Raw genomic sequence first — 14,555 nt, forward strand, 5'->3', positions numbered from 1 at the left:
TAAGCAGTACTCCCTGTCTCAGCTCCAAGGCCCTGAAATTAGGCAAGGGAGAGAAAGACTTATAGAATCATAGAAATGTAGAATTGGAAGGGCCCCTGAGGGGTCATCTAGCCCAACCCCTTGCAATGCATGAATCCTGCCCATAACTATCTCTGGGTGGGCTTGAACCACAAACCCTCTGGTTAACAGCCAGACGCACTGACCCACTGCGCCACAGCCTTTCGGGCTGCTTGTTCTTCCTCCGCCACTGCTGCCACCACCAGGTTTGTGGTGTGGTGAACCGGTTTATACTTGAGTCAATACGTTTCCCCAGTTTTTTGTGGTAAAATTAGGTTCCTCGGCTTATATTCGGGTCAGCTTATATTCGAGTATATACGGTAGCATCTTTCTGCCAACGTACCTGAGGCAGTTTACATTTTTAAAAGACTAAGACAAATAAATGGCATGGAGTGCAAGGCTTGGGGAGGTGGGGACAGTCCAATTGGAGCCGGTCCGGTAGTTGTCTTTGCTTACTTGCTTTGCTTTCTTTCTCCTTCCCGTGGGACAGGTGTTTCTCTTGGCCCTGTGAAGGGAGGTGGTGTTGGAGGGCACAGACAACCTGAGTGGAGCTTGCCCTAGCGTTGTTTCTGTGCCCTCCCCCCTTTCGCTTTTCGTCTTCTTTACCACAAGGCAGAAAGGCATTTCACTGCTAACCAACGGAGGACTTCACAATTGTATTTAGGCCTTTGCATTTACTTTGCTAGAAAAACGAGTGGTATTTTTTTTTTTAAACTTTCAATGGCATTCTAACGGAATAATTTCACTTCTCCCCAACCCGCCTTTTTCATTGAAGGTGTCGGAACAGGTGGAGAGGAGGCTTCAGGAGATAGAACGAGAAATCCGCTCGGAAAGGCAGCTTGTTGAAAAACGTCAGGATCAGCTGGGACACATGTCTCTGCATCTGCAGGAGGTATGCAAAGCAGTCAAGTTTTTTTAAAATGCGTACAGAACTGCATATCTATCTGGTCCTTGCTCCCTGTCTAGTTTGAGCTAATTATTTCAAGGAATGACTGCCATTTTTGCAGATGCATTTTGTTGTGCATCAAGCGAACTGTCAGACAGCCATACATGAAAGGGGTTCTCTTCCCTGAGGCAGCGAGTATTTAAAGCGTTTTTTTGGTTCTGAGCAGGCTTTGGGGTTTTTTTGTGTTTCTTTTTAAACATCTTCAGTTACACCTAAGATTTAAACTGTTAAAAACGCTGTTAACAACCACCTTGTGAATACTGCTCTCTTGAAGCCTAAATATGATGTAATGAATAGCCGGTTTCCTCGTGCTGTATAATCAGCTTTGCTTGAAGCAAAATGCATCTGGCAGAGTACAAGAGTTTGTGCTGTGGAGACAAACTGAGCTATTGTTCGCCTTTTGAAAAGGCAAATTAAGGCCCTTTTGGCCCTCTCTTAGAACAGAGTGTGTGAAATGCCTGCAAGAGTGGTAGAGAAATTACTCCACCCTAACACTTGAAAACCTCGGGGAGATAAAATGCATACTTTGTAATTTTAGATTTAATTTAAGTGCTTGGGCGATTATTTGGATAGTCATCTCTGACTGACTTTACTCTGGTGTCTCACAGAGTCTATGAAAAGTTTAATTTCATATTTGGTTGCCTTAATACATGTGGTGACCTATGTGCTTTTTTAAAAAAAGGCAATTGCAGATTATACAGTGCAGTATAAGCCGGTGAGGATTAATTTAGATTGACACTTTCTGTTCTGAAAGAGTGACTCTCCTTTCGGAGGTCACATTAAAGAAGAAAAAGAGAGAAAGTAGCATACATTTTAATTTGGGTAAAGATTCATGTGCTCTTCTTGGGTCAAAGAGTTTTGAATTCTCTGTCTTTAAATTTCACGGAATGGTGGTAAAAGGTTGTGATCCATTAGAGTGGAGAGGAAATGAAGGTGTTTGAGTTCTGCACAGTAAATTCTCAAATGGGCTAGCAATTTATTTTTTACAGATGTTTGTTACTTTTTCAGGAGCTATGTGCATCATTTGGTACCGGCAATAGCCAATTGATTTGCAACCGCGCAAGTGCGCATTGCACTGAACCCCAAAGTGACTTTAAAAATGGCAGATGTGGCCCTAAAAGAACCCAGAGAGGGCAAAAAAGAAAATGTGAAAACAGTGTCTGGCTATCCCATGAGCCTTTGTAAATGCAATCCCAGGAGCCCTTGGACCGACTTCTGAGGCATGTGGAGAGTTATCGAGTTTGAGCAAGGAGGTTTGGAGGGAGCGATTCTGGTGTTTTCAGGCTTTGCCAATCGTGTTTCAATTATATGCAATTTCACTGATGAACGCGATGCCTTGGAATGCAACCGCCGTGTAAATTGGGAGTTTCCTATGCTGTTGTTTCCAAACCTCTGTATGCATTTTTTAAAAAAAGAACAATAGCAGGGGTCCACTGCCAACCACTGCAGCCCCCTGGCCCAGCTTTCTACTCCTGGCTGTCATTTGCCTCTGTTGGAAGGTTGCAGAGCTGATGAACCAGGGCTTGCATTATGTTCTTACCACTTTCCCTGAACTGTGCTTATCATGAGGCTTTGATTGAATAAAAGAAATTTGACCATCACTCAAAGCCAAGGGATGCCACTGTATAATAAAGAATGGTTTGCCTGGCTTTCGCCCCAGGGAGGTAACTTTGGTTATGCCAACACAGTGGTTTGACTTCACCCTCAGAGGCACACTCCATTGTCTCTTGCGACAGACAGAAGCCAACTAACTAACTAATTAACTAACTAACTAACTAACTAACTAACTAACTAGCTAACAGCTAGTCAACACAACTATGTATTTAGGGTAAGAATTGATTTCCTGCCATTTGAATTGATTTACATGGGATTAAATTTGCTTCTCAGAGTTTATCTTTTCAGTTGCTTTCAAATCTTTACGACGCCAATGCATTTTGAGAAAAAAAAAAGCCTGCAGAATCTCTGTGGCCACTAGGAGCCAGTGTTTTGCCATCCGTGAAGAGCAAGGGGGCTGAGCAAATCCCATTTCACAGTTTCAAACCTTGTTGGAATGTGCTGAATTTCTTTTCTCTTTTTAGTAGTGATGGCATAGAGGTGCGCATTTTATTTATACCCCCTACGGTCCAGCCTGCAGTTAAACGTGTGATTTCTTTATGCATGTTGCATTCCGGAGTGCTAATTGTTGTAAGGGCACTCTAAAATGCTTTCCAATTTCTCTTCCCACCCCCACCCCCAATTTTGTGATTTGGACTTTTGACATTTTTATGTTTTTCTTGAACTAATGCCTAAAGAGAGGCGTTAGGGGAGGTGTGTGGAGGGGGGAGCAACTGAGCTCCTGGGTGTTGGGGTCATTTCTTGAGGAAGTGAACATAATGAGGAACTGTGTATTCTGCGCTCAGGCAAAGGGTCTAACTAGTCCAGCATTTTGTCCCCAACTGGTTCCCTGATTGGCCAACAGTAGTTATGGAGAAAATAAAGAGTCAGCTGATCACCTTCCCACAACACACTGTCTGCATCCCCTAAGACAGTAGTGGTGAATCTGTTGCCCTCCAAATTTTGATGGACTTCAGCACCAGCCAGCATGTCCCAATGGTCAGCAACGATGCAAATTGCAGTTTGGCAACAGCTGAAGGAACCCCTGTTCACCACCCCTAATCTAAGAGGCATTCCCCAGTTCAGGACTGTAACTGGCTTGTCCCCCTGTCCATTCTTCAGATCTTCTTGCATTGCTCTTCTAGTCTCATTGGAGAGAAGTCCTCAGTCCCCTACAGCTGGTCCTAAGGGCCAAAATGGGCTGTGCTTCAGACATTGTATTTATTTATTCATTCCTTTAATTTGTCAGTCACTTTATCTTGCCTAGGGTAACCCAAAGCGACTTCCAACCAAACAAATAGACAATAAGCCCCACATAGACACGTTAAAACCAAGAAGAAGGAAAAATGCATTAAAAAGATCCCACCCACAAAGGGATGCACTGCACAAATATAATCCAGAGATGGATTGAAGTGTGATAATGTAGTGCTAGACAAATGGATGATGGATATGTTCAGTGCCCATAGCCATCATTTCTGGCCCTGCCTAGCCCTGGACGTGTCACAACCCTTCTTAATGCAGCAGGAGCCTTGACCTCCTCCAGTGGTGGAGGAAAAGAGGATGCTTCTGGTGCTGTTCTGCATAGCATCTGTTCCCTCTCAGTGTCTCCTGGGCCATGGAAGTACCCTGTCCCTTCCATGAACTTGTCAGGTGGTAAGCAGTGGGGCCTGTAGACACCTGGCTTTATGCCTCTTGTCAGTGCTGAGTGATTTTCATCAAGGAGAAGAGTTGTGCTGGCTGGGCAGATCATTTAAAAAACTTGCCAGCCGGGCCCAGGGATGGTGGTGTTTCTGAGGATGCTCCTGACCGGCCAGTACAACTTAAATGTTTTAAGTAAGTAAGTAAGATCAATGGAAAACAGACAGTCTCTGCCCACAAGTTTACAGTCTAAGGGTTGCGTCCTTAGATTATCAGTTCTTATATTGATCAGCTGGAATGGAGGGAAGGAAGAGTCAAGAAGAGCTGATCTCAGCAGGGCTGATGGAGTGGTCCTGCTTTCCCCCTCTCCCTCTGCCAGGTGGCAGTTGTTGGAGGAAGGAGCTAAATGGGGCTGGTCCTCCAGGCAAGCTGATGGAATGGTCCTGCAGCCCCACCTTTCCTTCTGCTATAGCTTGACAGAATGCTGCTGCTTGGTCCTCTGTAAAAGGATCTTCCTTCTCATGGACCTTTGATGCTGTCAGAAGTGTTTTTGAGAGTCCACGTTTTGAATAACAGCTAAATTGCACTTATCTGCCTGTTTGACACTCCCGAAGAAGGTTGGTGAGGCGAGTCTTCCTGCCGCAGAAATGGTGCTTATTCTTCCTTGGGAAGGATTCTCTTTCTCCTTCTTCTGTATATTTGGCATCTCTGGCTTTAATAGCACCATCCATCAATTTACTTGTGATTCATGTTTGGCTGATGGGTCTGCAATTTCCCAGGTTTAGGAGAAGAAAAGCTTCTTATTACATGCATGTCTTGAGGATAACCCTATTTAACAATTACTGTGCCTGTAGTACGCACCTTCTTATTTATTCTTCCATAACTTTTAATTAGAGAAATATAGCAGCAAACACAATTGCTCTTGACACCGTATGACACTGACTTTGTAATTGCTGTAGCTCTTATCTGAACTCGATTTGTCACTCCACAGCATTATCGTAGTTTACTTAGATAGTTGGCTCTTTGGGGGAAAGTGTCTGTCATTAACATTGGGTGTGTGTTTTTTTTTTATAAATAAGTTTTAAGTGTTATGCTCTTTACAACACTTATGGACTGTTTTCCTCTATCCAGATGATCACTTTTAAGAAATTAAATAGAAGCCCAAACAATGGGCTGATTCCCCTCCTTGGTAAATACGGGCTGGGATCCAAAGTGCCACTTTAGGCATTCCCACAAGCTTGAGCATGCCTGGTAGGGTTTTCTATCACAGACTGCTTTTGAAAGTCTCCTTGGTTTCAAAAGCAGCTTGCTGTGTATGGCGGGTGTCTGCTGTTTTGAGAAACACAAATCCATAGCCCCTCCTTCTGATCATGCAGAACCAGTTGTGTGGGTCTTTGGAACACCCCCTTGGTGCAGTAGGAGGCTGGCAGCATGCTCCCTTGGTTATTCAGCTTTGGGAACTTCTGAATAGGCAAGGCTAGGCAGTGGCCTGGTTTGGACGTACAGATCTTGGGTTAGATCTCTGGGAGCTGTGCAAGCTTTGTGCCTACAGACTCCGACATATGCCACTGCCAGCCCTCGTAACTCAGTGGTGGAGAATCTGCTTTGCAGGCAAAAAGTCTTTGGTTCAATCCCCAATATCTCCAGGCAGGATTGGGAATGGTTTCCCGTGTGAAACCTTGGAGAGAGCTAGATGGACCAGGGGTCTAACTCGATATAAGGCGGTTTCCAATGTTTTCCTCCCTTCTCCGCACACTGCAGTTAACCCAGGAAATCTAATCAATGATTGTTTCCTGTTAAATCCAAACTGAAAACCTATGATTATTAAGTTGGGAATGAGCTAGGATCTTCAACCATAGTCTGAAGTTGGTTCTTTATTTCTGTTAGGTCACAAGTGACTGATGCGAGTATGCTATTGGCAGAGCAGTCTAGGCAAAATAGGTTTGATTTACTTCCAGGTGTGGTATGTGAGAGACTCTGCATTTTTCTTGGTTCTGAAAATTTCCTTTCGTGTGTGTATGTGCTGTTTAGTCATATACCTGCTTTTCGTAAAACCAATACAGTTATGGACTATTTATTTTTACTGTACCTGGAAAATAAAATGGAATGGCTTATTTGAAATACCAGTGGGGTGAGAGATTGCTTTTTTATTTCATGTTATTGCTGCTTAATGGCCTAAATATCCTTCAGTGCTGCTTTGATAAGCTGAGGTTGGCATATTGATTTCCAAGACTGAGTTAAGATGTCTTAATGATAAGATGCCTAATTCCTATTCTGTGTTAGCAAAATCTTCCGCGGTTACTTATTGCTTCTAGTTTTTCTGTGCTAGTATAGCTGACATTGTGGAGCCAGTATGCAAGGCATCTCCAAGCTGCATACAATCCTCTGTGAGGTAAATTCACCAGGAAACTGCCTTAGGCCAGGTACAGATTATTTGCCTACATTGCCAGAATTGTCTTCTCTATCTAGCGATAGTACTTGGAGGGCCTAAACTTCCCCATAACTGCTACTTTCCTGTTTTAAACTGTTTAAATCTAGTTAAACCTGGGTTACTTTGAACCCTTTATTCTACTACATTTTGGTGTTCGCCTGTGCTGCTTAAGAATCATGCAAGGAGCTCAGTTATTGGTTTAATATTCTGAAATGTCCTTCCGATAGGCTTAGGTTGGGCTTCTTGGGTTGGAGCCAATGAGATTGCCCTACCCTGTTGTACACATAGCCATGCTGACAAGGGGACTTCCTAGATTTGTCTGCAATTATACAGCCTTCCTCCTGCCTGATGGCCCCATTACATATCACTTCCAGCAATGCTGGGTAGACATATCAAGTGGAAGTGCAATGCTTTTGTCAGATAAGGTAATGGTAAAGGTAAAGGACCCCTGGACAGTTAAGTCCAGTCAAAGACGCCTATGGGGTGTGGCACTCATCTCGCTTCAGGCCAAGGGAGCAGAGAGATTTTTGGGTCATGTGGCCAGCATGACTAAACCGTTACTGGCACAACAGGACATCATGACAAGTGCTAGAGCGCACAGAGATGCCGTTTACCTTCCCGCCGCAGCAGTACCTATTTATCTACTTGCACTGGTGTGCTTTCGAACTGCTTGGTTGGCAGGAACTGGAACAGAGCAATGGGAGCTCAACCCACCGGAAGGATTTAAACCGCACACGGCCGACCTTCTTAATGGCAAGCCAAAGAGGCTTATTGGTTTAGACCACAGTGCCACCTGATGGGTGACTTCCGACTGAGTGGCAGAAGAGGGCTGTTTAACCCTTTCCATCCTAGCTATCTGTATACTGAAATTTTTTTTCTCCACACACCCCACTGTTTTTCTCCCCAAGAGGTAAAAGATAGGGGATCTTATATATCTTTTGACAGTTAAAATAGGTGTGGGAGTTTATGATTTTGAACATACATCCAGCTTGGGAAAGGGTTAAACATTCTGTGTCTTGAAGGGAGAGTTGAGGCAGGCTGAGGCTCAGCTTGCTTATTGGGGTATGGAAGCTAATGGATTGCAAGGTACCAAGCTTAGTTGTGGACACTATTCATTCGATACATCTATTTATAGCTTTGCACGATATAATCTCACACACCAGTGTGTTCTGCTGTGTTTGTGCATGTGTAAATAATACAAATGTCAGCATATTTTATAAATTAAGGCTTTGATGGTTTTGCAAAAAAGAAACAAATGCCCATTTTCTTCCTTCAAGGCTTTAAAACAACAAGATGCTAAAGCTAATGAAGTGGAAACTGTCTTGAAGAATAAAGTACTGAAAATGGAGGGTGAAAAAAACAAAGTAAGTTGTGTTTTTTTTTATGTTCATGGTGTAGTATCTTCATGTTGCAATTGATGCAGTGACTTTTGCACCCATGCTTTAAAAATATGAAGTATGTTTGCTTTAACATATAATAGCAGGTATCAGCATCAAACTCTGTGCCTTTCATAGTAAGATGTCCAGCTTCTTTTCAGCAGCACCTGCCCAGATTGTGCTGCTCCTTCCAAGGTGACCTACATCAAGAATAATTAAGCCTGTAAAAACAGGAAGGCGTCATACTTATTGAGGCCCATGCAGATAAATTTGGCCCTTAACAACAGTTAAAACACTCACTGCTATTAAAACTAGGAGAAGAAACCAATAAAACAAATGCAATAGAAAAGCGAGAATTTAAATGCGGCAAAAGCTTGGTGAAATAAAAATGCCTTCACCACCTGCTGAACTAACCTCCCCTTCAGAGGGATTTTCACAACTGGGGAGCCATCACTTAAAAGATCCTCTATTGGGTCCTTGCCAAACATACCTTTCTTCTGAATTGTTATTCTCTGAATTATTATTAGGCAGCAGTAGCTGGTGGCGCAGTGGTGCACGCTGGGTGGCATTGTTCATCTGGCTTCCCAGTTCCAAACTTGTGTGGAACTTGGCGGGGTAACTGGCCCATAACTTCCAGAGGCCTTGCATTCATCATTGGGGACCCAATCCTGTGGCCTCCCTTTTGGCTGAGAATAGTCAGGTCCCCTCCCTGCTTAATTTCAGGCACTTGACCAAGACACCCCTATTTTGGCAGTCCTTATAAGATAGTTTTCTGTTTGTATGATGGCCTTTCTTATACTGTGTTCGTGTGTGTTCGTAAAACACATTTTATCCACACGGCTTAGGAATTCAAAATAGTAAGCCTCATAGAAATACCTTAAATAAATAAATAGGAATCAGATTTGTTGCATCACGCCTGCACTGCCCCAAGCTCCCCACCCCTTTCCCCTCTCAGTAGAAGGCAACCCCACTCAGCACTGGGAAGCAGAACCACACTGCCACTATTATGCTGCCAACTGCTACTGTCATGCAAGTTAACACAGGAGGAGAAGATCCGTGAAATATCCTGGTCCTAGGATGTTTGGAGCTTTATACAGGTGAAACTCGAAAAATTAGAATATTGTGGAAAAGTTCATTTATTTCAGTAATTCAACTTAAAAGGTGAAACTAATATATGAGATAGACTCATGACATGCAAAGCGAGATATGTCAAGCCTTTATTTGTTATAATTGTGATGTTTATGGCATACAGCTGATGAAAACCCCAAATTAACAATCTCAGAAAATTAGAATATTAAATGAAATCAGCAAAACAAGGACTGCAAATAGAGCAATATTGGACCTCTGAGAAGTAGAAGCATGCACATGTACTCAGTACTTGGTATGGGCCCCTTTTGCTTCAATTACTGCCTCAATGCGGTGTGGCATGGATGCTATCAGCCTGTGGCACTGCTGAGGGGTTATAGAAGACCAGGAATCATTAATAACAGCCTTCAGCTCTTCTACATTGCTCGGTCTCATGTCTCTCATCTTTCTCTTGGCAATGCCCCATAGATTCTCTATGGGGTTCAGGTCAGGAGGGTTTGCTGGCCAATCAAGCACAGTAATCCCATGTCCATTGAACCAGGTTTTGGTACTTTTGGCAGTGTGGGCAGGTGACAGAGTCCTGTTGGAAAATGAAATCAGCATCCGCATAAAGCTCGTCTGCGGAGGAAGCATGAAGTGCTCCAAAATCTCTTGGTAGATGGCTGCGTTGACCCTGGGCTTAATGAAGCTTAATGAAGCCCCAAATCAACACAGACTGTGGAAACTTCACATTGGACTTCAAGCATCTGGCATTGTGTGCCTCCCCATTCTTCCTCCAGACTCTGGGTCCTTGGTTTCCAAATGAGATGCAAAATCTGCTCTCATCAGAAAAGAGATTTGGGGAGCCATGTCATCAGCTGGTGTTGGTCCACTGTGCTTCATTAAGTCCAGGGTCAACGCAGCCATCTACCAAGAGATTTTGGAGCACTTCGTGCTTCCTTCTGCAGACGAGCTTTATGCGGATGCTGATTTCATTTTCCAGCAGGACTCTGTCACCTGCCCACACTGCCAAAAGTACCAAAACCTGGTTCAATGGACATGGGATTACTGTGCTTGATTGGCCAGCAAACCCGCCTGACCTGAACCCCATAGAGAATCTATGGGGCATTGCCAAGAGAAAGATGAGAGACATGAGACAGAGCAATGTAGAAGAGCTGAAGGCTGTTATTGATGATTCCTGGTCTTCTATAACACCTCAGCAGTGCCACAGGCTGATAGCATCCATGCCACACTGCATTGAGGCAGTAATTGAAGCAAAAGGGGCCCAAACCAAGTACTGAGTACATGTGCATGCTTCTACTTCTCAGAGGTCCAATATTGCTCTATTTGCAGTCCTTGTTTTGCTGATTTCATTTAATATTCTAATTTTCTGAGATTGTTAATTTGGGGTTTTCATCAGCTGTACGCCATAAACATCACAATTATAACAAATAAAGGCTTGACATATCTCGCTTTGCATGTCATGAGTCTATCTCATATATTAGTTTCACCTTTTAAGTTGAATTACTGAAATAAATGAACTTTTCCACAATATTCTAATTTTTCGAGTTTCACCTGTATGTAATAACCAGGATTTTTGAGTTAGGCCTGGACTCAAACCGAGTGGTGTGGTCAGGAAAGCCAAGTACCAGAAATTATTCTGGCTGCTGCATTTCGCAGCAGCTTCACTTTCCAAACCCTTTCAAGGGCTAATATAACTATAACTAAGAGGGTATTTGTTGTTCTTTCAAGAACTTGCGTTCAGTTTTGAGTTAATCACAGACATCTGCAATACCCATTCTTCATTCTGGCTTGAAATTCTGGGTGTTTCTTTTTTTTTTAATGTGCCTTCGGGTTTTTACTTTTTTTCCTTCTCAACCTGGGATTTCTGGTTATTATGAGTCAAACAACCTTTCAAACTGCTCTGTGTTGCCACCTTGAAAGGGGAGCCCATCTAGAGTATGAGGGAGATAACACGCGCAACTCAGTTACATAACGTAGTTTTTAGGAGAGGAAGAAATGCATGTATTTGTAAACAGATCGTTTGATCTAAGGAACCATTGGGATAATAGGCATCTGGCGAGCTTAGCAAAGTGTTGCATAGGAAATGAGCATTCAGCAGACTTCTGGGTGTATTAAATATTGTAGCTAAATAATTCATGACATTACTAGCAGTGGAATGATTTTTTTGTCACTCTTTCTAATCCGAATAAGCTTGAACAAGATTTGGAGCAGTCCCGGAGGAAACTGGATCAGTCGGAAAACAGCAGAGAGGTTCTTCTCCACCAGGTAACCACATTCCTGTGTAAAAACCTGTCTCTGTTCACAGTAGGCAGTGCTCTTAAAACTTTCTATCAAATAGTGCGGTAGGAAGTTAGAAATAAGTATGATAAGAAAACAGCCACAAAAGTGCATACCAAGCGTTATTACAGAATGATAGTTTATTAGTCTGGTTCTCACATGGCGCTAAGCTTACTGCAAATGTGTAGGCCTCCAGAGAGGAGATGGTGCTTTGCTCCAGTCCAGTCATTGTGCTGCTGTGGTAAACTGTGGTTTGCCTTAGCATGTTGTCCAGACTTAAGGTCCTGGTCTAGCTCTTCCCAGAGAAACTATGAGCCGTAAACCAAAGGCAGGTCTTAGTTTCAGCTCATGATTTGTCTGCATAGAGCAGAACTGAAACGACGTGCTAAGGCAGGCTTTGCTTAGTGCAGCAGCAAAGGAGTCCAACATTTGCTCATTTGTGCTAAACCATGGTTTGACTTAGCGTAACACGCAAATGAGAGCAACATGAAGTTGTTTTGCCAAAGTCAACTTAAGAAATGTAGCAGAAGCTGATTGGCTTGCTTATCTTGTGGCATGGCATATTAATATAACGTTTTGCCTTTTGTATCCTGCTCATTCTAGAGAAAGAACACTTGGAATGTTTGTTTGTTTGGCTTTATAGCTATTTGGGGGATCTGAACCAGGTCTGCTGGGCCCAAGTTTAGCACTATGTCCACTGCACCACACTGGGTGGGTAGGGGAAGCTAGCACTTGAATATGTTGTATGAAAGCAGGAGGGGACAACAGGCTACATGAGAGCATCAGCAGCTTGAAGGACTTACCTTATACTGTAGTTTGTCACAGCTGGAATGTGCCTAGTGTTTGCTTTCAGGGATCACTCTGCATTTGGATCTTACTCTGTTCTAATTGATGCTCTAGAAAATTAGTTCTGCAGACTCTGTCACGCCAAATAAGACACTCCATAGCTGTTGTTTTTAGTTTGGTTAAAAATAAATTCTCACTTACACATTCACAGCTGCATACCTATGGATATGATGAAATAGATTACATGTTATATTTATGGTTTACTTTCTTTGAGTTTAAGGGTTGTTTAATGTTGTGATAGTATAAATTATTGGGCACATTTCAATGTATTTTGAAAGAGCAGAGAAAGTAATTTACTAAAGATAGTGAAAAGAGTGATTGGATTCCTCCACCAGCAGCACCCCACCCTCCGTCCTGGAACTGCTTTACCTTGTTTTACTTTTGCACAAGCAAATTATAACTTTGCGAAAACAAATTGCCTTGAAGTGGCTAATCTCTCTGCTGGCCTCTAGCTGTATAATTTATTCAGAAGCAAAACCAGCTAGTCAAATAAACCTCTTTGTCTTTCACTGAGGCTCGGTTGGTGTGCTTGGTTTTGTAACAGCCCAGTTTTGCCCCATCTTGGTGTTGCAGTTCACATAATTACGCAGAATGCCCTCAGAGGGCAATGTGGGATTGTTATCCCCCTTTCCATACATGCATAACCTTTGTGTGCTTGGGAACCTTTTGAGTAGGCAGGGTTTCTGATTGCATGTGGAGAGGTCCCTTGCATTTCCCCCCTTGTTATTAATTCATTTAGATAACAACGTTTCTTTAATAATGGCAAAGCAGTTTACAAAAGACGAAATAAAATATAAAACAATTAAAACTAATAAAAGAACCAAGGCTGCTTAAATCCTCCAAAACAGCACATCAGTGTAGCAGCCGTGAGATAATACTCACTGGCAAAGCAGTATAGTGACTGATAAGATCAGATATCCCAGCGGCCTCCTTTCAACCACAGCATGAGGACCCAGGGGCCTGTGTGAAGAGGTATACCTTAAACAACTCCCCAAACTGAAAAAGCCAAAGACCAAGGCAGTTTGATAAAGAGGGAGCCGGGTGGGGATATCCTCCTGAATCGGAAGCTTCCATTTAAAACAGAGAAATCTCATGCTGCTTATGCTTGGCTCATTGCTAAGTATAGTGTATGGGTAATGGTCACATTTTGCTTTAGGGTCTTTTAAATAATTGATAATGTCAGTGAAAATATGCCTCCACATTTTATTGAAATTGGTTTCTGGTTTGTTAAAAAAGCTGGCACTTGTCTGTGTATATGTGTGTGTGTGTGTGTGTTAGATTGAGGATCTTCGTTCCCAACTCCTTAGAGCAGAAGAGGAACGACTGAATCTTCACCATCAAATATCTCAGGTTGCCATGCATCGCCAGAGCCATCCAGCTGAGCAAAAGGATGACGGGAGGCGGCAAAGAGGTAACACTCTTTTCCCCATTACTATTCAGGACAGAAAAATAAGACCTTATAGTAACTATACCTTGAGGAAGACTCAGCGCTTGAAATGGCAAGTCTTGGTTTACTGAAAGCTGGAAATAACAGAGAACTGTGGGCAAAATCAAGTTGTGAACAAAAGCATATGTCTCAATGTCTGTTGTTCACAATCTCAGCACATTGAACCTCCTCCTCATCATGACCGAAATAGACAAAAGTTAATTCAGAGATTTATGTGAAAGCAGTTGTGTAAATTAAATGTGAGCCATTATCGAAGCTGCAGTTTAGCAAACGCTAGGCAGTTCATATTTCATATCTTAAATTCTTGATTTAGCAAAAGCCTTTCTAATACATTTTTTTGTTAGGTAGACTGGCAACCAGCTAGGATCTGATTTCCTACAGGCTGCTGAAGGATTATGAATTGGAATTTGGGCTTGTCTTGTCTGAGCTGCAGGTCCCTGCTATCGTAACGAGCATGGTAGAAGTTGCACAAAGATAGCAGAGGCAGGCAGTAGTGTGTGAAAAATATTAGGAGCAAGATCTGGAGCATTCACTAGAAGTAATTGCATCAGTAGGGTCTGGAAGCAATCCACCGAAACCTACTGTTGGGTGCTAGCCATTCATTTTCAAAGGGCTAGTAGGGGAGCACTGTGTGGCAGTAAATGGAGGTTGCAAATCAGCTGTGCTCAGTAGAGCTCAGCTTTGGTCCCTTGTGATGCAGAACAAATCAATACAGGTTGATCTCTAAATGTGCCCTGCTGGTATGCTTAAAACAGCTATAAATAGCAGTTGCATCCTCAAGCCTCAATATCCCTCGTATATCCTTTCCACTGTATGAATGGAGATGCTTCTAGCCAGGGTCCAGTGGCAGGCTTT

At 42.9% G+C, this 14,555-nt stretch overlaps 1 protein-coding gene across 7 annotated transcripts in view; it reads left to right on the forward strand.

The window, feature by feature from the left end:
* The window catches only part of CEP128 (centrosomal protein 128), a 185,055-nt gene that overhangs the window by 22,963 nt on the left and 147,537 nt on the right, over positions 1-14,555 (forward strand). For all 7 annotated transcript variants that reach the window (XM_083501440.1, XM_083501442.1, XM_083501441.1 and 4 more), the window contains exons 8-11: positions 833-949; positions 7,943-8,029; positions 11,321-11,395; positions 13,532-13,664. In XM_083501440.1, coding sequence (XP_083357566.1) covers positions 833-949; positions 7,943-8,029; positions 11,321-11,395; positions 13,532-13,664 — 412 coding nt within the window. The remainder of the gene's footprint in view (positions 1-832; positions 950-7,942; positions 8,030-11,320; positions 11,396-13,531; positions 13,665-14,555) is intronic.

Source organism: Podarcis liolepis (assembly GCF_965112155.1).
Source record: "Podarcis liolepis genome assembly, chromosome: 1".
In the NCBI taxonomy this organism is placed as follows: Eukaryota; Metazoa; Chordata; class Lepidosauria; order Squamata; family Lacertidae; genus Podarcis; species Podarcis liolepis.